Source organism: Falco cherrug, chromosome 11, assembly GCF_023634085.1.
Source record: "Falco cherrug isolate bFalChe1 chromosome 11, bFalChe1.pri, whole genome shotgun sequence".
Classification (NCBI taxonomy): Eukaryota; Metazoa; Chordata; class Aves; order Falconiformes; family Falconidae; genus Falco; species Falco cherrug.
The window spans coordinates 22916437-22942352 of NC_073707.1; the positions used below are offsets into that span (position 1 = coordinate 22916437).

At 65.5% G+C, this 25916-nt stretch overlaps 2 protein-coding genes across 4 annotated transcripts; one reads left to right on the forward strand and one right to left on the reverse strand.

The window, feature by feature from the left end:
• Positions 1-5512: 5512 nt before the first annotated feature.
• On the reverse strand, positions 5513-16101 carry SLC12A9 (solute carrier family 12 member 9). The gene is made up of 13 exons (XM_005438487.3): positions 15854-16101; positions 13521-13655; positions 13225-13362; positions 12716-13015; positions 12385-12492; positions 12192-12303; positions 11955-12112; positions 11608-11690; positions 11130-11254; positions 9580-9772; positions 9234-9408; positions 8240-8386; positions 5513-7792 (listed from the first exon to the last, which is right to left on the reverse strand). The coding sequence occupies exons 1-13, from the start codon at positions 16038-16040 to the stop codon at positions 6948-6950; spliced, it is 2706 nt and encodes a 901-aa protein (XP_005438544.3). The 5' UTR covers positions 16041-16101; the 3' UTR covers positions 5513-6947.
• A 2532-nt stretch (positions 16102-18633) lies between these two features.
• On the forward strand, positions 18634-25803 carry PRSS56 (serine protease 56). 3 transcript variants are annotated; one of them, XM_027804325.2, is made up of 17 exons: positions 18634-18776; positions 19603-19764; positions 20395-20592; positions 21136-21189; positions 21540-21729; positions 21833-21941; positions 22021-22180; positions 22339-22481; positions 22628-22787; positions 22904-23092; positions 23200-23361; positions 23502-23565; positions 23833-23995; positions 24396-24543; positions 24674-24769; positions 25055-25161; positions 25289-25802. In XM_027804325.2, exons 1-17 carry the CDS (start codon positions 18635-18637, stop codon positions 25460-25462), a joined length of 2421 nt encoding a protein of 806 aa, XP_027660126.2. In that variant the 5' UTR covers position 18634; the 3' UTR covers positions 25463-25802. The 3 variants fall into 3 exon arrangements, with proteins under 3 accessions (XP_027660126.2, XP_027660127.2, XP_027660129.2); XM_027804326.2 differs by having other exon boundaries at positions 18635-18776; positions 24399-24543; positions 25289-25803; XM_027804328.2 differs by lacking the exons at positions 19603-19764; positions 20395-20592 and having other exon boundaries at positions 18635-18776; positions 25289-25801.
• The last annotated feature ends 113 nt before the right edge of the window (positions 25804-25916 follow it).

Genomic DNA, 25916 nt, shown 5'->3' on the forward strand with positions numbered 1-25916 from the left:
ATGGGCAGGGGTGTCTTGCAGGGGTGTCTGGCAGGTGTGCCATGCCAAGGAGGAGGGGGTCTACCCATGGGGAAAGGAAGGTGGGGGCAGAGATGGGGTGGGGGGCTTCAAAAGAGGACTCCAAGCCTTTCTTGGTGCAGAACAGCATCCAGATTTGCAGGTGGGGGAGGACAGTCTGGGGACAAAGAGCCATTTGGGAGGTGGTCGGTATCCCCGTGGCAGGGCCCCCCAAGCCCCGCAGCCCCCACTCCCTCCGCAACTTGGGCAAAGTTGTGCCCCGGTACGGCAGCCCGGCGGTGCCCGTGCCGGGGAGCTGCCGGTGCTGGAAAGTTTGCGGGGCTGGCAGTGGGCGCTGCACGGCTCGGGGAGGGGAGAGAGGGCATGGGGGGGCGGGGGGGAGGGCGGGGGGCGGGGGGGCTGCCCAGGATGCTCGGTCGATGCTACTCGGGATGCAGCCCACGATGCTGGGGGGATGCTTGGGGGTGCCCGAGGACGCTGCTCAGGATTCACGGGGGATGCTACCCGGGATGCTCGGAGGATGCTGCCCAGGATGCTCGGGGAGGTGCTTGCCAGGATGCTCGGGAGGTGCTCGCCGGGATGATGCCTGTGGTGCTCGGGGGTTGCTCGAGGGTTGCTCGGGGGGATGCTCGAGGTTTGCTCGAGGGATGCTCGGGAAGTGCTCCGCGGGGTAATGCCCGGGATATTCGGGGGATGCTCGCGGGGTGCTCTCCGGCAGGCTCGGGGAGTGCTCCCCGGGCTGCTCGCGGGGTGCTCACCACCAGGTACTCGGGGGGTGCTCAGGGGATTTTCCCCGGGTTGCTGCCCGGGATGCCCGCGAGTGCTCGGGGGGTGGCTCACCGCTTGCTCACCGGGACACTTGGGGGATGCTCCCGGGATGGTCGGGGGACGCTGCCCGGGATGGTCGGGGATGCTGCCCGGGATGCTCGGGGGGGTGCTCGGGGGTGCTCACCGGCTTGTTGGGGGATGTCAGCAGGCTGCCCGGGGCTGCTGGCGGGTCGGCCCGGCGCTGCCCGTCCGGCTGCGCGCCCCGCGCTCCGCTCCGCGCCCCGCGCCGCGGCTGGCGGAGCGGCGGGGCCGGAGGGAGGCAGCGGGGCGGGGAGGGGGTGGTGTCTCCAGCCCTGCTCTCCCGCAGGCCAGGCTCCATTAACGAGATTATTATGCAAATGGAGCAGCCCCGTGCCACCCGCCAGCCTTACCTCATCCCCGCCGGCGGGGAGGCAGGGCAGGGTGGTCCCCGGGCCCCCTACCCCGGGGGGCTGGCGCAGGGCTGGCAGTGCCACTCCGCCTGGCATCCCCCGTCCGGGGACCCTGCTGCCACCCCCCGGCAGGCCGGCACACAGGAGGGGAACGGGTGGGCACGGCTGGCGGCCCGTGGCAGGAGCATCCCGGCGGCTCGGTACCCCGCGCCGTGCCCGGGCACCCTGGGGGGCCCGTCCCGTCCTGCCAGGGTGGTTGCCAGGGGAAAGGGCTGTGGGTGGGCAGGAGATGGATCTCGGGAGGCTCCGGGTGAGAAGGTGGGCATGGGGGTGGCACGGGGTGGCATGGGGTGGGGGCCATGCACTCACGCACACACACACACACACACACACACACACACGCGAAGGTCCGGGAATATTAAACTGCATTGCAGATAAATCCCCAACATAAATATCATGAGCGCTCTGCCACGGGGGGGCCCAGCAAGGAGATTTATATCCCAGCAATTCCCACCGCCCACAGTGGCCCCCTGCAGTGGCCACATACCCTGGCCCTGCACAGCCACCCTGCCTGCCATGTTCGGGGGTGCCCTACCACCCTCACCCCCCTCTGTTCTGCACAGCCCTGAGTGCTCGGGGGGGGGGGTCCTGCATCTTCCTGGGTGCTGGGGTGGAAGCCCCAGGCAGCCCATACTGGGTGCTGCGCCACACATGGCATGGGGACCCTGCTTGGCACAGGACAGGTGTCTCAGCTGGCATGGGACCCACTGTCTTGTCCCATGGGCTGGCCCCAGGCACAGCTCTCATGGCCTGGGGCAGCTGAGGCTGTGCTGTCCTGTACTGGGGTGCTGGGCACAGCCCGGGCAAGGTGCCTACTGCAGCACCAAGACATACAACATCACACACACAGGCAGTGGCACACGATGTACCTCCCATGTACACCAACATGGACCAGTGCAGACACACATGCTGTGCCTCACACACACACACACACACACAAACATGCACTGCCGGCCAGCTCCCGTTACAGGCACATGTACCCTGGCACAGTCACGCATGCTCACACACCCACACACGTGTTGCAGCAGAGGTTTCCTGGGGCACATGCCAGGGCAGAGGGTCTCCATCAATCCCATCGGAGAGACGACCTCCACTTGGACACCCCAACCAGCCAGGTACTACCAACCTTAGCGGGGTGCAAGGGCACCTGGACACAGGCTGCTTCGTGGCTGGGCATGGAGTGCCCAGCTGTGCTGCTCACCCGAGGTGGGGGGGGATGGGGGGCTGGCTGGAGGGTGGGAGCACAGGGCTGGGTGCCACACACCGGCCTCCCCCTTGCCTGCACTTACCTGGTCCCATGACCCGCTTGGCACCTTGGTGGGATTATGATGGGTGCACATGGGAGGGGGGGGCTGGCATTATTAACAGCCCTGGGTATTGCTCCAACAGAGCTGTAAAAATTAAAGGCGTGTGGATATAAAATAATGGATAAATCTAAGCCGGCCGCAGAGCGCTGCAGCGTCCCACGGGAGTTGGCATCTTGAGAAGCTGGGGTACGGCAGGTGCAGGATGGGCACCTGCATGTAGATGTGGGGTGTCAGGCAGTGCCTGCACCTGCTTCCAAGTGCCAGCTCCCCCCTAAAAATCTCCACTGAGTGCCCCAAGACGACGTGTGGACAGTGCCAACCTGCGGAGCTGGCACTGCAAGGCAAGAAGCTGCTCCTGAAGCTGGGGTGGAAGGAAAAGAGGTTGTGCCTTTACAGACAGGGCAGGGGGCACAGGGCACTTACTCTGGGATGCCCAGGGGACACAGGGCACTTAGTCTGCCCAGCCCATGCACACCCAGCAGGCAGGATCTGTGCCAATACACACAGGGATCACCAGGTTGGTGTGACCCCAGGGTCCTGCCCATCCTGCAGCCCATGGCTGTGACCCCGAGCAGTGCCCAGGGCAGCTGCCCACCTCGCCAGCCCCACTCTGCCCTGCTCATCTCACGGGCCACCCCACCAGCATCCTCATTTTCCCCGAGATTAGCCACGGCGCGGGAGCCTCTGCACACCGCCAGCAGGTGACAAATAAGATTTTTCCACTCTCCCGAGCACCCGGCATGGGTCTGTCATTGAAAATGCAAAGCAGCACCATGTCAACCTCCGCCGCCTGCCTTCCCCTCTGTCAGTCCCTCAGTGCCAAGCATCCAGCCATCTGAACACCCTCATCATCACTACTGGACCCCCCCACACACACACGCTGCTCTCCCTTGCCGGTGCCAGGGTGCTGGTCATGGTGCCCTCAATACCCCGTGGAGCAGGTTCCCAGGGTGGGGGGTGGGGGGCAGTTCTTAGAAGGGTGCTAGTTTGGTGGTGTCATTCTGGGTGGGCAGCATTACCTTGCAGTGTCCTTTGGGTGCATCTGGCTGGCACCCGTAGGACAGCGGGGCAGTGGGGTGCACAGGGGCCCCCGCAATGCTGGGTATGTGCACCCCAACAGGGTCTGCCTGCCTCCAGGGCGGGTGCCAGGCTCTGGGGTGGGCACACGGCAGGCTCACCCCCCGTGGTAGGGGGTGAAGGATTGTCCCTCGTAGGAAACACTTGGCCCAAGATGTGCCTATTAGGGTGGGCATCACCCCACAAACCCCACCCCAAGGGACGCCATCCCTAGAACCCGAGGGTAGGGAAGAATGGGAATGCTCCACTCCACAGCTGAGCACATCCACCCAGTACCCACAACCCTCACCCATGGACCCAACCCTCCCAAACCCCTCAGTCCCCCCAAACCCCTCAGTCCTCCCCCCCAGCTCCAACACTGGCATCTCGTTATCCACCATGCCCCGAGCCTGGAGCCAGGCACCTCCCCAGCAGCCCCCGGCCCCACTCCCCCCGCCGCCGCTGCGTCTCCACTCCGCTATTGTCAGAGGGTTGCCTCTGCCTCTGTCTGCGAAATTAATTCGGAGGTGGAGAGGGAGAATTATGTAAAGTGTGGTTATTCTGGAGCGGCGGGGGAAGCGCGGCTGATGGCAAAGTGCCTTTTTGTGTGTTTAATATGCATTTTTTTTCCAGCGGTGCATTTTCAGGCGGGTAATTTGCTGTCTTTTCAGACCCCGATCAGTATCATTTCTCTGGCAATGACAGCTTTTATTTGCACTGAAATGAATGCTGCGAAATTTCCAAGAAATAGCCAAGGCCCCGTTGGCTGCCCACCCCCGCAGGGCCAGGCCACAGGCACCCACTGGCGCCTGCCCCATGCAGCCCCCCGGCCAGCCCCAGCCCATGGCCCCACTCAGCAGCAGCGCCCAGGGGTGCTGGGCACAGGCGTGTGCCAGTTTGCATACCCCGTGTTCATAGGTGTGTGCGCTCCCCCCACCCACTGAGCCCTGTGTGCACTTCAGTGCATCGCACCTAGGGGTGGGTATAGATAGACCCCAACGCACGCGCACATATAGACACCCCTTGTGCGCATACACACACACCCAGCACAGCACCCCCATTCTGTGCAAGCGTGCTCACACACACGCACACATTTCTAGTACCCCTCCCACTTGGTATCCCCCCAGACCGCAGCACAGCACCCCTGACTCAGGGCCCCCAGCCACCAGGAGGGTTCGGGGGTCCCTCATGCATCCCTCTCTCCCCAGCACAGCATAGCCCATGGGGAAACTGAGGCACAGAGAGGGCAGGCACAGGTGAGTGCTTTCCTGGCAGCCTGTCGCCTTCCCAGGCACCAGCAGCGAAGGGTGGGAGCCTGGAGAAGATGCAGCGTGTGTGTCTGTTTGTCTGCATGTCTGTATATTAGGAGAGAGGAAGAAATGCTGTTCGTGTAGGTGTGTGCCACGTGGGCGTTGTGCGCCACAGCTGGTGCGTCGGCATCCGATGCTGCCTTTGCAGCAGCCATGCATGCACATATGCATATCCACATCTGCACATCTGGGTGTGCACTGTGTCAGCCCCCCGCCCACATCCTAGCATGTGTGACGGCACATCTGCAGGACCAGCATGGGCACACACGTCCATGCGATGCCATGAGGGCACCTCTGACTGGGACAGCATCCCCATGTGTGCTCCCCCTGTGTGCCCAGGCACATGTGGCCCAGAGGTGATAAATGGGTGGGGGGTGCCCATGCATGGGCAATGCCGTATCCCCCCTACGATGTCAGGGCTGCATACTCCTGGCCTCAGGTCCCGTACAACCCCAGCCACGCGTCCCCAGCTGCGGTGGAGCTGGTGCCTGGCACAGCCAAGGTTAACTCTGCTGGAGCCCGTCGGCACAGTGCGGGGAAGCTTTAATTTAATGAAGTGTGAGGCTTTTTATGGGCTTTTAATTACGTGGTGATAATTAACATTATAGGCCGCTGGGTCCCACTGGTGCCCGGCTGCCCTGTGCCAGCTCCCGCCTGTTTGTAAATAAAGCCTGCGGGTCGCGCAGTGCCCACCCCAGGGCACCCACCTCTGGCAGCAGGGAGCAAAGCCAGCCCAGCCCCCTGCCCACGCACCAAGGTGAGGATTTGGGCACAAGCCACTGCAAAGTGTGGGGAGCAATGCCCCCCCGCCCTTTTTTCTCCCCAGCAGCACCCAGCCTCCTGGGTTTTTCCAGCCCTCCGGCTGAGCAGAGTAGCAACGGGCAGTGCCAGGCTTGTGGAGAAGGGGCACAGGCAGCAGTGCCATGCTTGTCCCTGCCACTGGCGTCCAGCCTGGCCCGGAGCAGCCCCCTCCACCGTGCCGGGGCTAATAGGAAGCAATCCATCAGGCAGGGTCTGGGCATGCTGCCCATCTGCCAGGTACCCGATGGATTTATCACCCAGCGCCCAGGCAATTTCCTGCCCTCCTCTATAATCAATAAGGGAAGGGCAAGGGGCAAAAGCCAGCTCCTCCGTGCAGGTCACGATGGGTGCAGGGAGATGGCAACGCCCCATGAAACAGGTCCCAGAGCAAGGCCAGAGGACCCAGGTGTTTGGGTGAGCCCCCCCAGACCCCGGATCATTTCCATCCCTCCCTGCCAGGACCAGAAGCTCAGACCCCATGGTGGGGGTGGGGGGAAGCTACAGATTAAAGCAGTACTGGGGCTGCTGAGTAAGATCCAGAGTGCCATACCCACAGCCATCATGGCCAGCACCTGACTGCTCCCCCCTGCCACCACCCCCAGCCTCACGCAGGGAACCCAGGCATCCGGGCTCCCCTCCCCCACTCCTTCCCATTTAATTTTTCCTAATGAAAGGCAGGGAGGATGGCGGGGAGCCGGGGCACCAAGGTCGAGGCTGCCTTTAATCAATCCCCGCTGCTGGCTGGGTGCCCGGAGGAGCTGGCGGAGGAGAGGCTGGGGGCTGTGGGAGGGGGAAGCAGGGGGAGGGAGGTGGTGCAGGGTGCAACCAAGGGGCTCCCAGCAGCCAACTGGGCCACCCCGTGCTTGGCATTCCCTGGGACCCCAATATCCCCCCCTCCCCACCCACCCCAAAGAAAAGGCACCGTGAATGCACCGCGCTGCGCAGCCGGTGCCAGGGCTGTGCCCGGATCCTGCCAGGGCCAGCTTTAATCCTCTGCAGGAGACACTCCCCCAAAAACCAATCCATCCCCCCAACACACACACACACACACACCCCAACCTCCCAGCCTGGGGGCACAGACCCCTCCCTGCCCACCAGGGTGAGGACGCCAGGGCTGGGGGCAGCCCCAGGCTCGGGCTGCTAAAGGCACTGGGTGAAAGAGAGTGCAGGGAGCCGAGGGGGAACCCGGGGGTGACCTACAGCTGGGTGCTGGTGACGGCACTCACCCCGTGCACCAGCACGGTGGGGCCCAGCCCACGGGTGAGCAGCTCCAGCTGGTGCAGGTACAGCGGGTAGAGGCTGGTGTCGGCCGGCGGCCGCGGCAAATAGAGGAAGCGCACGGCTGGCGCAGGGCTCTGCTCCAGGACGAGTTTGTTGGCGGCGCAGACGTACTCATCCGACACTTGGGCAGCATTGACCGGGAAGTTCACGGACCCTTCCTCCTCCTCCTCCTCCTCCACCTCTCCGGCAGGCCCCCCAGGGGGTCCCCGGCAGGTTTGCCAGTGTAGGCGGGTGATGGTGTCCCAGGGCACCAGCTGGATCTGGGCCTGGATGCGCAAGTCCTTGAGGAGCTGGCGCAGCTTCTCCTCCTGGGCATGGGGCATGGCGCCTGCCTCCACGCAGAGGAAGAGGCGCAGGCGGGCCCGGCGCCAGGCCCGCGCCATGTTGAGGACGCAGGCCATCTGCAGCAGGAAAAGGCTGCAGGTGTCAGCATAGCGGGCGCTGTCAGGCCGCAGCAGGTTGACGGGCCAGACGTGGATGGTGGGTGGGGGGCTGGCAGCCCGCCGCAGCTCCCAGGCCTTGTCCAGGCTCTCCAGCTGCCGGGCCAGCAGGACATTGCGAAGCATCTTCAGGGCATCAGCCACGATGCCCACGTACTCCCGGGCTGACAGCAGCTTGGGGGCGGTGGGCGCCCGCAGAGGGGGGAAGCCCAGGGGGACCTCCTCGCGGGCGCTGGTGAAGGCAGGGTGCTGGGCTAGACCATCCTGCGGTTCTGCGTCATCGTAGAAGCCCAGCACTAGTGTGTTGGGACGCATCCCACCTGCCGGAGAGACAGCGCCGGCCTGGCTGAGCAGAGGTGGAGGGCTCCAGCAGCCCCCCTGGCACTGCAGGTGCCAACAAGCCACAGCTTGGCTCTGGCATTGCTCACCCTGCTGATCTCAATATCATGCATCCAGATGCCTCCAAGACTCAACCTGGCTTTGGCATTGCCCACCCAACACCTTTCCATATTCTGACTTGGCTTTGGCACTGCCCATGCTGGGTGCTTTCAAGCCCTTTGGCATTGCCCGTCCAGGTGTCTTCAAGCCCTTCAGACATGGCCAACAGGGACTCTGTCTTGGCTTCAGCATTGTTCACCACTGATGCCTCCAAGCCCCAACTCAGCTTTGGCATTGCCCATCCAGGTGCCTCCAAACCCCTTGGCACTTCTCACCCCGCAGGGGCAGCATAGTGGACCCCCACCCATACCAGCCCCAGCACCACTCACCAAGGCCAGAGGTGAAGAGGAGCTGCCGGACACCATGTCGCACCGAGGGCGCAAGGGTGAGGCTGACAAAGGCCTTGACGTTCAGCTTGTCCACCAAGCTCAGCCACGAGTCCTGCTGGGGCTGGAGCGGGTCTGAGGGCAGCATGTCTAGGTGAGGAGCAAGAACAACACCAAGGGATCAGGCATCCCATGCCAGGGGAACACCCTGGTATCCCTGCAGCACCTCCCCCTGCAAAACCAATGCCAACTCCTATGCCCACCCCAGCAGCCATGAGACAGGGAGAGTGGAAGCAGGTGCTTCCAGCCAGAGATATGAAATTACACATAAATATACAGGAAAAAAACCCCAAGCAGCCCCATCCCCACTCCCCAATTTCAGGCCATTAGTCACCATGGCAACGGGGGGCGGGGGAGGGGGGCGTGGGGCAGTGATGGGGACAGTCACGGCGTGTGCCAGGGAGCACATGTGCAAACCAACATGCACCAGGGTGCAAACACCACTGAAGCTCATAGACACACAGAAGCAAGCATGAGGTGAGAATGGACTGGCACACACACGGGCAAGGCTGTGCCAAGTCACGTGTGTTCTGGGTGTGCACAGGCACTGACCTGTGCAATGGGACCATGCTGCACAGGGGCCCAGAGGAGCCTAGGTGGCATGTGCCACATGCACACACCAGCACCAACACATGCAGGAGCCCTATGTGCACATGTAGGGGTGAATACTTGAGCACACACATGTGCAAGCTTGCAGCACACATGTGCACGCACGTGCGCACAGGAGGCATGGGACAGAAACAAGCCATCTACATCCCTCATACCAAACCAAGCCCAAGGTGCCATGCATGTGCCCAAAATGCTGACATTCCCTTGCTATGCCCACCCTGCCCAGCCAGCAGCTGGGCAGCCGTGTCACCCCAAGGACCCCAGGAGCCCCCCCGGCACCACAGCAAGAGCAGAAGCCATCAGCGCTGGGGACAATGCAGACCCTCACCCAAGTCCTGCAGCTCGACATGGCCCAGGACATAGAGACCGCTCTTCTTGAGGTCATTGACAAAGTCGATGAGGCGGGCACTGCCCCGTGGGTTCTGCACCATCAGCAGCATCTGTGGGCGCCAGAACTTGACATGGTCCTTCCGCACATCCAGCATCAGCAGGTACTTCCGCACCTGGAGGGAGGAAGGGAGAGCAGCAGGTGAGGAACCCTCCTCCTTTCAACAACCCACCCCATGGAGATGCCAGCCTCAAGGACACACTGCCCAGAGCTGCCATGCGGACACCAGCCTGGGGACACCTGCTCTTCACCCCATGAGGGTACAGCGGAGGGGGACAGGGCTCACCTGGTGGAAGATGAGAGCCTGGCTGATGTAGCCCCAGGTGCTGCTGGGTGAGAGGTAGTGGAGAGCGAGGAGGAGGACGAGGAGGAAGCCCAGGCTCGCTGAGGCTGACACGGGGCTGATGAGGAACATCATGACGCAGCAGCCCGCAATGCCCAGCAGGCACGTGTGCCAGGTGAAGTACCGGAAGGTGGGCCTGGAGCAGGGACAAGGGGACACCCGCTACTGTGTTGTTCCCATGGCGGCTGCAGGGTGGGCATGGCAAGGGTGGCTGTGGCAAGGTGTCACACCAGCCACCACCAGTGAACTCCTGCTGTGCCAGCTCAGGGCATATCAGGCTCCCCAGATGCCTGTGGAAGAAGGCACAGGGGGAGATGGCACCTCCCAGGTCACCGGGCACCCCCTTGCTGCCAGCCCCTGGCAAACAGGGGTGACGAGAGTTATGGGGCTGGCACTGCCCTGGCACACCCAGGGGCCAGGTACCGTCAGGCAATGCGTGGCAGTGCCGGCAGCCGCAGTGCCCGCTCAGCCTGGCACAGGGAGGCAGAGGCAGGGAGGCGAGAAGTTGTTATTTTCTCTAATTGTTGTTTTTCCTGAAAGGTAATTAAAATCCTTTTCCGCTGCGCTTGATGGAGACTTCAGTGTGGGGAGGAGGGGGGCACCACCAGATGTGGGGTGGGCAAGAGAGGACTGTCACCACCCACCCCAGCATCTTCACCCCCAGGCACCGACCCTGCCCCATCTGTGCCCAGCCAAGGGAGCAGCTGGGGCTGGGGGGGGGGGGGGGGGCAAGCTCCAGCCTGGCACAGACACCAGATCTCCCTTGGAAATGGGGCACTCTGGGGGGCTCCTGGGCAGTGCCACCCAGCCCTGCTCAGGCATCACTTCTGTTGCACCTGGGGGACTCTCCCTGCTTTGGAGTCGCAGCATCCTGCGCCGAGGGCAGCAGGCATCACCCAAGAGGGAGATCAGGCTCTCCCCAGCCACCCTGCAATGCCCCCCTGCCACAGATTTGGGCAGCTCTGTACCAGGGTACCCCACGCCCCACGCCCAGGCTGGGGCTGCCTGCCACACACATTCCTCCTTCCTGGAAGACCTCTTCTCCTCCCCTCACCCAGGATCCCCCTTCCCTTCCTCCCCCTTCTCTGTTAGTTTAATTAGTGCTAATGGAAAGTGGGCTCCATCACCTCTTGGCAAGCTGCCTGGGGGATGCCGGGCGGGCACAGGCTATAAATTATCTCCGGAAAGCCTAAGGGGAGGGGGCGGGTGGTACCCGGTGGTGCTGGATTTATCTGTACCTGCTCAGCAAAGTGGTGCCAGGGCATGAGGACTGTGCCAAGACAGCGTCACACTGGCACCTGTCCTCTCCTCCCTCCCCAGGGGTGGGGGTGTCTCTGGCCCCTCAAATGCCCAGGAGAGGGGTGGTCAGCATCTCTGCCCCGCAGAGGGGCAGTGGGCACATGGATAGCAGGGGAACCAGAGGCAGACGGATGGACAGACGGGTGCCTGCCCAGCATCTTGGTGCAGCCTCCCTCTCCTGTGCTAGCAGGTACCTGAAGTTGGGGGCTGATGCCCACTCCAGTGCCAGGCAGGCCAGGTTGACAGTGGCATAAACCAGGAGGAAGAAGGTGGTCACGACCCCTGCAATGGTGTTGAGCTTCCCAGAGAAGAGCACCAGCTGCAGAGAGCACAGGAGGGGCACAGTGTGAATGCACCCCCCAGGAGGGCAACCCCGGCACATTCCTGAGCCATCCCTGCCAAGCTTGGGGCATGCAACAGCGGTGTGCAGGGAAAGGGTACGGGCACTGCCACACAGGCAGGAATCCCCACCCTTTGCTACGATTCATCCTTCATTTATGGGCTCAGGGAAGGAAGGACACAGTCACAGCAGGATACCTGGGGCAGGGGAGCTGGGGTAGTGGGGGGGATCCCAGGGTTAGGGGGCCATGTCAGGCTCCACAATGCCCAGCCCAGGTGCCAACCCACCTTCACCTGGTGAGGCCAGGAAAGGAGCATTGCTGGCAAACTCACCTGAACCACCAGCCAGGAGAGGATCACCGCCATCACTGGGTTCCCACTGGAAGATGTCTTCTTAGCCAGCGCCAGCGCCCGGCCTGTGGGCAGAGCGGAGAGGTTGGGCTGGGGCACCCCAGCAGGCACCAACAGGCTCGGCCACCAGCCAAGAGTCCTGTTCCCACCATGGGTGCTGGGGCAGGGGCAAACACCGGGGCACACAGGTGACCCAAATGGGCACATGCCAATCCACAAAGCATGAACCCCACACCAGGAAGGGGGCTCCCCGGTGCCAGGGCTGGTCCCTAGCAGGGACAATCTGCCAGGTGGGCTCTGGCGGGTACCAGTGTGCTCCAGGCACTCACCAAAGAGATCATCCCGGGCCAGGGCATAGAGGATGCGGGATGCCCCGATGAGGTTGCTCATGGCTGCAGAGAGGGTGGCAGCATAGATGCCCACGGTGACCAACGGTGGGAAGATACTGATGTCACGCAAGAAGCCGTAGTCTTTCTGCAGGAGGATCCTGGAGAGGGACACAGATACACTGGCACCTGCCTCGGCCCTGGCACCGATGGCCCTGGTGAAGGGACAGATGGCCGTACCTGTTGCAGGTGGCACACATGAGGAAAGCCAGCAGGTTGTAGACGAGGTAGGTAAAGAGCACAGCAGAGATAGTGCCCCGCGGGATGGAGTAGCTCGGGCGCTTCAGGTCTCCTGTGGGCAGGAGCGGGCAGCATTAGTGCCCATACACAGCACACCTCTGCTCTCCTCCAGCCCAGCGCCCCCTGCCCATACCTGACATGTTGGAGCCTGCCATGATGCCGGTGCAGCCATTGAACATCACCGCAAAGACGGAGCTGAAGCTCATCACCTGCCCGGTGGTGTAGTCCACCCCGTACCCACCTGCAAGAGACACAGGCACAGGCTGCAATGGTCTGTCCAGGGCAGCAGAGCCCCACCATATACCCTCGCAATGTCCTGATACACAAACCATGGGAGAAACCACCCCCACAGCACCTGCTTTGTGCCCACCAACTGCCCCCAGGCTCCAGCAAGCCCCTGCTGGTGTGGAGCTGCCAGTGCCACAATGGGTACCGCAGGCAGGGTGGAGGGAGCCTCTCCTCACCCCCCAGGTTTTCTCGCAGGGTGGCAAGGGAGAAGCCGGTGAAGGAGCCATTCTCAGTCTCGGAGACATTGAAGTGGGGCAGATGGATGGGCACCCCAAGGGGCTGTGTAGCAAAGAAGCTGATGAGGATGGTGCCTAGGACACCTGCGACGATGAGGAAGATAAGGAAGGTGGCTTTGGCGTAGATGGAGGCACCCACAAGGCACACGACGAGGCAGAGGGCCAGCAGCACGGTACCGTAGAGCAGCTCATACCAGTAGCTCTGGGGCAGGACGTGGACGCCTGTGCCCACTTTTTGCCCTGGGCAGAGATAAGCCAGCATCAGTGGGGCTCAGAGGCAGGGGCATCCCTGGGATCTGAGAGCCACCGGCATTGTGCCAGGCATGAGAGGCACCAACTCACGGGCCAGAGGACTGGGAGAGCCATACATGGTGCTTGGCATGCCTGGCAAGATGCTGGGACTGCTTGGGTAAGGGACACTCTGCCACCCATCACATGGGGGTACTCACCAGGTGGGATCCCAAAGCTGTCCACCACCGCCTCCACCAGCCCCAGCACGTAGAGGGCACTGCCACACACGTTGGCCAGGAAAAACATGATCCCGATGCTGCCCCCGAACTCCGGGCCCAGGGCACGGCTGATCATATCTTGCTCAAGTCAAAGAAGACACCACCATCGGGTGTCCCCACCCCTCCCTCTCAGGCCAAGAGGGTCCCAGCCTCAGCATGGCACCCCGAGGCCACTGGGTGGTCCCCAGATTTTGTCCCACGTGCTCTGCCCCAGCAGCACCCACGGCAAAGGATACAGTAGGCTCCTCCGGCATCCAGTGCCCCGTTGGTGGCGATGGCACACACGGAGAGCACCGTCATGCCGATGATGAAGTATGCCACTGCGAACATGGCCAGGGCTTGGTACAACCCAGCATGGCCCACCACGAACCCTGCCAAGGACAGGGCAGAGGTCAGCATGCTTGTTAGCTGGGCAGGGAACACTCCCAAGACAGGGTCCCCGGGCACAGCCACCACGCACAGCTCGTCCCACTGAAGCATGCTGGCTGCTCCCATCCCCGTGCCTACAGCTTCCTCCAGACATGCCACCCCCTTCCCTTCCAGGGTGAGGGGATATCCCAACCCTGGGGTGCTGCCACCTCCCACCCACAGCAGTGCCTGGGGCCAGCCCAGCCGGTGCCCCCCCCCCACCTCAGGGCATCCCCACCCTCCTGCCGTGCCAGGATCAGGCCCAGGCGCACCCAAAAAGCAAACAAACAGGGCAGGGGCTCTGCTGCTGCTCGCCCAGCCCCGGGGCACTGCGGAGGGGTGCCAGGACCCACCCTCAGCGGGCAGGGGCTGCCTTGCACGCCAGCTCGGGCACCAGGAACTGATGTGCTCCCCGCGGGGTTCCGTTGCCGCTCTGCTGGCTCACTGCAAAGCGGGAAGCAAGAGCAGCCCTGGGGCGTCCCTGCCAGGTGGGCCCCTGCTGCCTGGTGTGCTTCCCCCCCACCTGGGGACAGGGCACCCAGGGCGCCCCACGGGCCTGCCCAGGGTGACGGGGAGGGGAGCCTGGTGGTGCTGAGGGCAGGAAGGGGCTGCAGCGGCTGCCGGGAGATGCCCTATCTCAGCCGCAAGCCAGGCCACAGCCATGCCCGCGGGGAGGCGAGGGGGGTGCCGGGGCACGGCCACCACAAGCAGCTCCAAGGGAGACAGGCTGGGTTTGGGGGCACCCCCTCTGATCCCCAGAGGGCTGGAGGGTGCCCAAGTGGCAAATGTGAGGGTAGGGGAAATAAAGGGATGCCCTGAAAGCAGTGTCGGGCTAAGTAGGAAGGGCTGCTCAGCCTGGAGATCTGAGGGGTGTTTGAGGCATGGGGGAAGCAGGGGGCTGCCAGGGGGGGAGCCAAGGCCCCGCCACAGTGGGACAGTTCCTCTTCCCGGCAGCTCCCCTCCCCCTCCGCCCTGCACTTCCCTTCCAGCCTCAGGCTCCCTGGGGTTACGCACCCCGGGCTGGGGGCTGGGGCAGGCGGGGGGGCCCCCGGTGCCCGCCGTGGGAGAGTGGGAAGGTGGTGAGTGATAGCAGGGGAGAGCTATGCCCACAGCCTGGCAGGTTCCCCAGGCAGGGGAAGGGGCCCAAGGCCCCCCCCAGGGCCTACTGGCCCCCCTGGGCACGCAGCCAACTCCTGCCCTGGCCTTTCCGTGAGCTGGACAGAAAGTGAAAGAGGAAAAACATTCCCTGTTCCCGGACCAGGGCAGACGCTGTTTGTCCTGGGCCTCTCTGCCTGCCCTGGGCCAGGCTGGAGCATCTTTCCCCTGCCAGGGCCCCTGCAAAGGGCGAGCGTCTCCCCCAGTCCGTGGCCAGCCTGCTCCCCCTAGTTCTCCCAGGCTTCCCAGTAACAGACTGGGAGCAGACTGGGATCCAGCCTGTGCTGTTTGAACAGCACGGGGGGGGGGCAGGGGGGGCAAGCTGGGTACCTGATGTGGGAACACCAGGGCCCTGCCCCTAGGACACCATACGGGGTCTGGGAGAAAACTGGGGCGCTGTACTGAGGTGCCAGAGCCCAGCACTGGGGGATGCCTGGGGACCAGTGGGTCCTCTGCACCAGTGGATGGGGGGATACAAGGGCACTGGAATTCTGTTTTAAGGAAGGCACAGGAGTCCTGCCCCAGGGACACTAGGGCTTTGGACTGAGGTCCCTTAGCGGGGACACCGAGGTCCCTAACCGGGTTCCCATCCTGCGGACAGAGCAGGAGCCCCTGAGCCCCAGGCCCCAGACTAGAGGGGTCTGGAGAGAACAGAGCACTGGGGGAGAACTGAGAGAACACTGGGACCCCAGACTGGGAGGGTGGTGTGTGTGTCAGGAGAGGGCACTGGGAGGACAGTGGGATCCAGACTGGGGGAGCTCAGGGGGAATACTGGGACGTCAGACTGGAAGGCTGGGGGGAAAGCACCGGGAGGGCAAAGGGAGGACACCAGGGCTCCAGACTGGGGGGCTCGGGGTGACCACAGGGGGTCCAGACGCAGGAGGCCTCGGGATGCCACGGGGACCGGACTGGGGGTACCAGGCAGGGCTGGTGGTCCCGGGGGACTCGGGATGCAGCCGGAGGGGGAGGGGGGGCGGGGGCGTCCCCGGGGGGCGGCGGCACTTACCGAGGCGCAGGAAGAGGACGACGCTGAACATGGAAAGCAGCGTGGGCACCACAACGCCCAAGAAGGTGGGCAGCTTGCGGGGGGCGGCGGCGGCGGCGGCCCGGCCGCGCTCCCGGCCCCGCTCCTCCTCGCCCGAGCCGCCGCACAGGCGGTACGTGAGCAGCGCGCTCCGCTCCGAGCTCGCCATGGCCCGGCCCGGCCCCGAAACGCGCCCGGCGCCGGTCCCGGTCCCGGTCCCGGCCCCGGCCCCGGCCCCGGCCCCGGCCCTGGCCCCCGCCGGCCCCGCCCGCCGACCCGGCCCCGACCCGCCGGGCCCCGCCCGCGGGCCCACCCCTCGAGATTGGCCCCGCCCACATCCCACCCTATAGACCCCGCCTCCGGCCCCGCCCCGCCCGATCGCCCCCGCCCCACTCCCTGGGTAGGCCCCGCCCCGGCTGCCGGATAGCCCCGCCCCTGTGCTGCCCCCGCCCACAGCCCCCCGGCCGTACCCCACCCTTATCACAGCCCCCGGCCCCAAATGTACCCCCACAGCGTTCGCCCCCGCCGCACCCCCAGCCCCAGAGCTGTCCCACCCAACACCCCCCCAGTGACCCCCAGCCCCAGCGTCACCCCACAACCCGAATCCCCCCAATCCCCGTCCCCCTCCCGGGGTCTCCCCAATCCTGGGACCCGGCACTTCCTCCCCCCCCACCTCCGAACTCCCCCCACTCCTCCCGGCCCCCCAAAACGGACCCCCGCATCACCACACGCCCCCTGCCCCCGAGCCCCCAGCGGCCAGCACCCCGGTACCGACCCCCGCACCCCCAAGCTGCCCCCGGACACCGCAGGGGCTCCGGTGCTGCCCCGCCTCCCTCGGTGCCCGCTGCCCGCGCCCCCCCGCCGGTGCCGGCCGGGCTCGGCTGCCCGCGCCAATTACCGGACAAGCGGGGCCCCCGGGGGCGCCGTCCCTCGCCCCCTCCCTCCCTGCCTCGCTCCCCGCCGGGACTGGGATCTGCCCGGGCCCCGGGGTCCCACTGCCGCTGCTGCCCGGGGCGGCCGAGCGCCTCGCCAATTAGGTTAATGGGGTTGGCACCGGCACCGGGACACGGGGAGCGGGGGGGCAGGGCACGGGGGGGGGGCACGGGGGGGCCGGGGGCGAACCCCACGCCGGCCTCGCGTACCCGCGTGGGCGCCAGCTGCCGTCAGCCGAGCGCGTGACGCCCGCGGCGCGAGGCCGTGCCACCAGCGGGGGGATCCGTGCGGGGACACCGACGCGGGACGGCTCCGCGGGGTGCGGTGGCGCTGTGCGTTTGTGCCCCGTGGCCCCCGGCCCCGCCGTCCCCCGTGGGGCGGAGGCGCAGCGTGCCCCGCGGTGTCCCCGCGGCCGAGGTGGGAGCCCGGCGGGGCCGGGGCTTTCATCTGCGGCGGGCCTGTCGCCGTGCCAGCCGCGGGCAGCGCCGCGCCTTTGATGTGCCACTGAAGCGGCATTGTCCGCGCCCCGCTGGCACCATCGGGGCCGGGGGGGCCCGGGGGGAGCGCGGCACGGCCGGGGCTGAGGGCACGGAGGCGTCCCTGCCCCTAATAGGGACGGGGGTGGCGGCACGGGCACCCCCCGGCCCCTAAATGGGGATGGGGACACGGGCATCTGCACTGCACGGGGGACAGAAAGGTGGGCGTGGGCAGCCCCTGCCCCCCAGTGGATGTGGGGACACGGGCACCCCCTGCCCCTAACAAGGACAGAGGCCCGGACACGAGCACCCACCCCTGCCCCTAACAGGGACAGAGGTGGGGGCACGGACACCCGCCGCACCCCAAAGAGGTGATGGGGTTGCAGCCGCACCCTGCCCCACCGCAGGAGCTGAGGCCCCCCCACGGGCACCCCAGGATGCAGTGGGGGCAGGGGGGTGGCGCGGGCACCCCGAAAGTGTGGGGCCAACCGCAAGCTGAGCGGCAAGCACGGAGGGGACCGTCTCCAGCCGGGTGGGCAAGCGGAGCACCCCCATCCGTGGGGCCAAATTGTGCCCCCCAGCCCGGGCACGCTGCCCGCTCGCTACCTGCCACTGCCAAGCAAGAAAAGCAGCCGTTGCCCCGGCCCCACCTGCCGCCCCCTGGCATCCCCCCCCGGGGCGCACCCCTCTCCTGCACCCCAGGCCAGGAACGGCTTTAGAGTGGACACGGGGTGCTGGGGGGTCCCCGGGGACAGTTGGTGCGCAGCACGGGGATGCAGTGTCCTTTCACGGGGCGGCCCGTTCAGCCACGGCTGGGCTGGCACAGAAAGAGGGACCCCCCCGTCCCATGCTCCCCTCCCCAGACCCCCGCCAACCACCCCCCCTCCGGGCGATGTCCACCCCGTCCCGCTGCCCGCCTTTGAAGCCCCCGGCGGGTCTCCCACGCCCAGTCCGGGCCCCCCGCGCCCCGCAGCCGCCGGTGCGTTCCCACCCGCCCGCTGTCCCCCCCCCGCTCCCCCCGCCCGGGGCCCGCGGGAGGGACGGTGGCGCGGCCGGGGCTTGGCGTGAAAATGATCAAGGGCCGCGGGCAGCGCCGGAGCGCAGCGCCCGTCTGATGCTGCCCGCCCGGAGGCCCCGTCGAACAAAGGCGGCATTGAGGCCCCGGCTGCGCCCCCCCCGCGCCCCCCGCCCCGAGCTGGCATCTTGGCGCGACATTAATGAACTCGCCTGTTTGTGCTCCCCCGGCCCCTCTCTCCTCCCACCGCCCAGGGGGCACCGTATATATCCATCCCTCCTCGCCCGCCTCGGGCATTTCGGGGGCTCCCCCCACCTGCCCCCCTTTGCCCACCCAAGGATGGAGAGAGGAGGGAAGAGGATGCAGGGAGCTCTTCTCGGGGCCCGCCTGGTCCCCCCCGTGCTGCTGCTGCTGCTGCAGCTGGTGGGGGGGGCCCCCCTGGGCCAGGGGCTGTACCCCATGCCAGCCAGCGTCCTGCAAGGTCAGTGGGGCACAGGGGTGGGGGCATCTTTGTGGGAGGGTTGGGCTGGGGCAGCTGTAGAAGCTGGGACTCTTGGGTTCACTCTCAGTAAGGGGGGGAAGCACAAGCAAGATGCCTGGGTCCCTGGCAAAGACCCCAGCCCACGGGACATGCCTGCAGTGCCTGGACTGGGTGCCAAGTGCTTCCCACAGCACTAGGGGACACAGGGGTTGCAGGGAGTGGTGTGGGTCATGGCCCATGGCCATCAGTTCTCCCTCCTGCCCAGGCACCTGTGCCAGACCCGAGGGACCCTCTGCCAGGGCACGGCCCACAGCAGGGTGGCTATGGGTGGGTGCAGGTGGCCACAGGTACAGGCACATGTGGGGATGCACATACAGGACACGCACAGGACTGCACACACATGAGCACATGCAGCGACATGTAGACACAGGCACAGAGATCCTGGCCCGCACAAGTGTGCACCCACGGTACGGGCACAGGTGTGCACAGAAGTAGATGCACACCGGCACACACGGGCACACCTGTCCGGGCTCATACCCTGCTGCAAGCACATGTTCTCACAGGGTCTCCACATACAACGGGCACACACAGACCTGGGCAGGCACCCTCCCCACATCATGTGCCCATGTACCAGCCCCAGCAGGGAGGTGAGCCTCGTGCCTGTCACCCTAGGCGATGCCAGCAGGTGACAGGCCTTGCCCAGCCTGACACTTACCATGGAGATATGGGGGCGCGGGCACCGGCCGGGCTGGGGGCACTCTGTGGCCACTGTGGGGGGCAATGGTGGGGGCGCCGGGGGTCTGAGCACCCTGCATGTGCCTGGCAGCACTGTCCAGCCGGGGGACGCTGGTGCTGGAGGCGGCGCTGAGGAGCGCGCTGCTGGCACTGGAGCGGGCGCTGGCCGAGCAGCAGCAGCAGCGGGGCGCCTGTGGGCTCTGTGCCCCCTGCCTCTTCCCCCCCTGCACCAACCTCACCCGTCGCTGCCCATGTGAGTCATGGCCCCATGGCCCCCACTGCCCCATCCCCAGGAGACCCTGCCCAAACAGGCCCAGTCCCTACCCAAACACTGCCCAGCGTCCCTATCTAAATGCTGCCAGGGGTCCCTGTCCAAATACCACCCCATGCCCAGGAGACCCTACCCTAACACAGACCCATGCCTGGAGATCCTACCCAAATATTTCTTTGGGTCCCTACCAAAGCACCACCTCATCCCCTACAAACCCTACCAAAATGACACCCCAACACCCTACCCAGACGGTACCCCCCTCCCTTATAGGCTTTGCCAAAACAGTGGCCAGATTCCCAAAACATATCCCTGACTGCTAGAGACTACAAAACCACCACCCAGAGACCCTACCCAAGCAGTTCCCCATCTTCTCTAGATCCTACCCAAACATCACCTGGAGCCTTACCCAAAGCAATGCCCAATCCCTTGTCTCCTTCCCAGATATCCACTCAAAAACGTCCCAGCACTCAGGAGACCCTACTAAAACATGCCAACAGAGCAGCCCCATCATGTCCCCTTCCCATCTGCCCCAAAGCAGAGCCTGGACTGGCCTGGGCAGAGGTGGGCAGGGAGGACACAGTGGGATGCCCACAGCCCTGCTTGTCCTTGCAGCACCAGCCGTGCCCCTCACTGTGCCCCCCAGCTGCCAGGTCCTGCTGGATGCCCAGGTGCTGCCTGAGCTGCCTCAGCGCAACTGGGCACTGAGCCAGGCTTGTGCCCCCTACCAGCGCCTGTGCCCACCCGAGGGGGCCCAGCATGCCTGCACCCAGCTCAGTGCCCAGCTCTGCCGCCACCGCCTCCAGGAGTGCCGTGAGTGGGCACCCGCATCACCCATGGATCCTCCCAGAGAGGAGAGACCCCACAATAACAAATGGGGCACCCCCAGGGATGCCTGGGATTGTGTGTGGGGATATGGGGCACTGGGGGTGACAGGAGGTGCTGTGGTGGGGTAGGGAGGCTGAGGAGGTGGAGGTATGGTAGGGTGATGGGGAATCTGGTGGGATGGGAGATTGGCAGGGAGGGAGGGATCTGGGGTGAGAGGTTGAGAGCTGGGGGATGGAGGCACTGGGAGCGATGAGTGGATTGGGGGGGACAGGGCACTGAGGGGTGATGGAGAATCTGGGGTGGGAGAGGGGGGTATGGTGGAACAGGACAAGGCGGGGTGGCAGAGAGTTTGGGGACACTGAGTCACTGGGGCTGACGAGCACTCCTAGGGCAGTACGAGGGTGCTTTTTTTGGGATGATGGGGGTCTGGGGGGCACTGAGAGCAACCAGGGGAATTGGGGACAGGAGGGACACTGTGGTGACATTGGGAGGGGTGTCCCCACATGCTGTGACAATCTGTCCCCGCAGGAGTGGCAGCCACAGCCTCGGGCCCTGTCGCAGCAGCAGAGGCGGCGATGCCAGGTGAGCCAGGGCAGCCCCACGGTGCCCACCACCCCCCTCCAACACACACACACCGGCGGGTGCCCCTGGCCCCCCGGCTGCCTGCTGGGCCAAGGGGCAGAGGTTAGCGTCGGCAGCTGCCGTGCCGCGGGGTGCCCCCGGCCCGCCGCCCGCTCGCCTCCGTGAGCACAATGAGGCTTGACAGCGCGCCTGGCGTGGCATGACCCCCCCGGGGGCCACCCGCCAACCCCTCCGCCACCACGGCCATCCTGGCACCACCATGAGTGGTCACCCCGTGCCCACCCGGACGAGGGGGTGCCCCAGCAGCAGGTCTGCAGGACACCCCCCCTTACCCTGGCTTTGTCCCCCAGGGAGCTGCGGGCACCGTGTGGGCCCCCAAGCCAACGCTACGGCCCCCCGAGGACGGATCATGGGTGGCAGCGTGGCCCCACGGGGGGCCTGGCCCTGGCTGGTGTCAGTGCGGCTCCATGGGGAGCTGATGTGTGGAGGGGTGCTGGTGGGACACTCCTGGGTCCTCACCGCAGCCCACTGCTTTGCCGGGTATGGCGAGGGGCATGGCAACATAGGGATGATGTCCCTGCAGAGGGTGGCATGGGGTGGCACCCCTGTCACTCCTGTAACTATCTGTCCCACACTCTGCCAGGAACCAGAACGAGTTGGCGTGGACGGTGGTGGCAGGCAACTACGAGCTTGGCAAGCCAGGCGTGGGCGAGCGGGCAGTGCCCGTCCGGCGCATCCTGCCTCACCCCAAGGTCAGTGGAGGTGGGCACCCCCCTGACCTCTCTGGGCATGCCCCAGGGCCCCCCACTGACTCCCCCCATCTCCTTCCAGTTTAACCCCAAGACATTTCACGGGGACCTGGCGCTGCTGGAGCTGGCAGTGCCACTGGTCCCATCGCCCACCATCAGCCCCGTGTGCCTTCCCAGCGGCCCTGCAGAACCCAGCCCTGGCACCGCCTGTTACATCGCGGGCTGGGGCTCCCTCTACGAAGGTAGGTGACACCCCAACACCTGCAGGGTCTGTGGGGCATCCCCTTTGGTGCCCTCTCCAGTGCCCAGCGCCAATCCACTAAGCCAGGGCAGGGAGGGTGCAAAAAAGAGGGGGGTGTCCGGGCATGGGGGACCCCATAATGGGTACCTTGCCTGGCAGAGGGGCCGGCGGCCGACGTGGTGATGGAGGCACGGGTGCCCCTGCTCAGCCAGGAGACGTGCCGGGGAGCCCTGGGCAGGGACCTGCTCACCAACGCCATGTTTTGTGCTGGGTACTTGTCTGGGGGCATTGACTCCTGCCAGGTAACACCCGGGGCTGGGGGCTGCCAGCCCCCCAGCTGATAAATCCCTTGCGGCACACAGTGTTGGGCACGCACCGCAGCCCAGCACAGCCTGGCAGTGCTGTTGGGGTCCTGGCCCAGACCAATGCGCAGGCATCCCCCCCTCAGGGTGACTCGGGGGGCCCGCTGGCGTGCCAGGACCCCTCCTCGCACCGCTTCGTTCTCTACGGTATCACCTCGTGGGGCGACGGCTGCGGTGAGCAAGGCAAACCGGGCGTCTACACCCGCGTCACTGCCTTCACAGACTGGCTCAGCCTCCAGATGGACCGTGAGTGCCACTGGCCATGCCGGGGGGACGGGACAGAGATGCCCAGGGTGCTGTGGGGATACATCGCCCTGGGGGGCAGGATTCAGCACCTCATGGCAGCCCCGGTGCCCTCACAGCCGCCCCTGGCAGCCGGGAACCGAGCTGCTTTGACCTGCTGGCCCTGGCCCAGCTGCCCCCCGAGCGGCAGCCCCCCGAGCGCGCCCGCCTCTGCACCTTCTACACCGGGTCCTGCCGGGCCCCCCAGGGCCGGGCTGCCTGTGCCCGCCTGGCTGAGGAGACCTGCCGTGCCAGGACGAAACGATGCGGTGAGCCAAGGGGCTGTGCTGGGGCCAGGGTGTGAGGAGGGACCCCGCTTCTGGCAGCATGGGGCCAGCATGGTGTCAGGGCCATGGCTATCCCGCTGTGCCCACAGAGCTGCACTCCTACGCCCAGACCCTGGTGGATCTCCTGCGCCGGGCTGGGGACTTCATCCGCAACCAGTTTGACTTCTCCTTCCTCACCCGCACCCTGCCCCAGCTCCTGGGCAAGATCTACGGGCATCTCTTTCCCCACCGTGTCCGCAGGGAAGCCCCAGGTACCCTCCCGGGCTGGGCCACCCTGTGCCTGCTTGGGGTCCCATTAGTCCCCCCTCTACCAGTGGCCGGAGCTTCAGCAGCTTGCCCTGGCTTGGGACCCCTGCCCCTTGTCCCTCCTGTCCCCTTCTTGTCCCCACAGGTTCAGCGGTGGCAGGAGGCCAGCCCAGCCCCACAGCAGAGGGACCTCGAAGACCACCCACCAGGTGAGGCATGGTGGGCCACAGGACAAGAGGGGCTACAGGGTTTGGGGAAGCAGGCAAGATGCCTGTGGGCAGACATGGCTTTTTGGGGACAGCCTGTAGCATTGGGGTCCTACTCTTCCTGCAATCAGGGCACACCTGGAGGGAGGTGGGCATGACCCCTAGGGTGCCCAGGGCCACCCAGGCCCCGCTGGGGGTACATGGGGTGGCATTGCCCTGGGGATGGGTGCCACCGGGCGCCTGCCTGAGCTCGCCCCACTATGCTTGCAGGCGGGGGGCTGGGCGGCCACCCCCCTTTGCAGGGCTCTTCGGGGCTGTGGGGCCCCGGTTGCAGGACTGGGTGGAGGTGCTGAGGGCCATGGCGGGGGGCAGCCCCCTGGCACCCACTTTGGACGGGGGGCAGCTCCCCGAGGAGACGTGGCTCTTCCTGCAGGTATGTGGGGAGGGACAGGCTGGGGGGAGTCCCTAACCCTCTGGTGAAGGTGCCACCAGGGACCAAGGCCCCATCACTTGCCCTGTGTCCCCTCCTGACATCCCTTGGGTCCATCGTCCCCGGTGCAGCCACGAATGTGGTATCTCCCACTCTGCCACCACAGAGAGGCCATCTCATCCTTTCCAGCTGAAACCAGTGCTCCCAGTCCAACCATGGCAGAGCCAGCCATGGGTCTGACCCCACAGCTTAGAATCCAACCCAACACAGCCATAAAGCAGTCGCGTGTCCCCATCTGACACCAGCCCAGCCGTGCCCTGCATTCTGCCACTGTGCACCTGGCTGTGCCCACAGGTGCCCTGTGGGTGCCCCACCACCCACCCTGTCCCACCCTTCCCTTCAGCAGGGTGAGGAGTTGGTGGAGGAGCTGGTGGGACAGGGACGAGCCTTCCTTGCCCAGCTGCGGGCAGAGCTGGACCTCAGCACTCCCCTCGAAGCCACAGAGCCACGCTGGGCACCTGGAGAGCTGGCAGGGACCCTCGCGCAGAGCCGTGAGCCCTGGGAGCCTGTGTGGGGCTGGGGCTGACGGGACAGCGGGATATCCATCCACCAGGCTCTGTGCCTGGGCAGTGTCCGCTAGCCATGTCCCCACCGGGGTTTTCACACCTCTCTTGGTGACAGGGTCCGCGCCGAGGGAGAAACGTGAGCTGGTGCCCATGGAGTTGCCGGGGATGGAGGAGGAGGAGAAGGAGGAGGAGGAGGCAAGCATGGGCAGAGGTAAGTGCCCAGCAGCCCTGGCCACTGCAGGATGCCGCGCGCCACCATGGGTATGGTGGCAAACCATGCCTCAGCTTTGCACCCCAGTTCCAGGGCTGGTTGTCCCATGTTGGTGAGCCAGCCCTTGGCCATGCCCCCCTCCAAAGGCACCCTCTCTGCCCCTGTTCCCCTGACATCCCCAGAGCATGAGTGCTCCTCCCTGGGGTGGGCAGCAACACGGTGCCCCCTCAATTCCTCTCTGATGTCCCCCCTCCATCTCTCCCCTGCCCATCCCCGGGGTTGCAGCCTGCCCTGGCCTCAACGAGTCAGCGGTGCGGGTGGGTGAGGTGCGGGAGCTGTACGCCTGGGTGCTGCGGGTGCCTGAGCCGGACCTGGCCATGACCTTCCAGGAGGTGAGCACCCTGTCCAGCTACTCCGAGCTCCCACCCTGGCAGCCAGGCAGTGCCACCCCCCAGCCCATCACCATCCCGCTGTGCTTCTGGCTCCCCTAGGACTCACGGTGGTGTTGTCTCCCTGCAGATCCTGGTGGACTTGGGCTCCAAAAATGCCAAGGGACTTTACCGGGCGCAGGTGCGGGCCATGGTGGGGGGTCGCCCCACAGCCTTTGCTGGCCTTGTGGGGCTGGAGAGCGATTCGCTGGCCCGCAGCATGCCTGGACTCGTTGCTCTGGCACTCGAGGCACTGAAAACCTAATGGTGCTCCTGGGACACCGTGCCAGCACGGGGATGGGGTGCTGGGGCAGGGGTCTCTCGTGTCCTTCAAACACAACCCCCATCCCCAGTTCAGGCTCTTCCACCATTTTGTCCTCTATCAAGCCTCAGTTTCCCTCTTCCCACCAGCACTGCCTGACCTCCCAGGGGCAATGGGGCACCACGGGGCACCTGGAGCGTCTCAGCTAGGGAACATGGCCCCCCTCTCCCCTGGGACCCTCACGTTGGCAAGCCCACCCCAGCCCCATTTCCCCAGAGACACCTGGGCTGTTATTTATTTGTACAGAGAAAGGTTTATTTTTCAATAAAGGGCTCTATTTTCCAGTAGCCAGTGAGTGTGAAGTGAGTGCCCGTGCCACACAGTGCTGGTGAGGGGACTTCCCATGGAGGATGTGACATCGGATTACATCCCCCATCCTGTCCCTCCCCGTACCCTG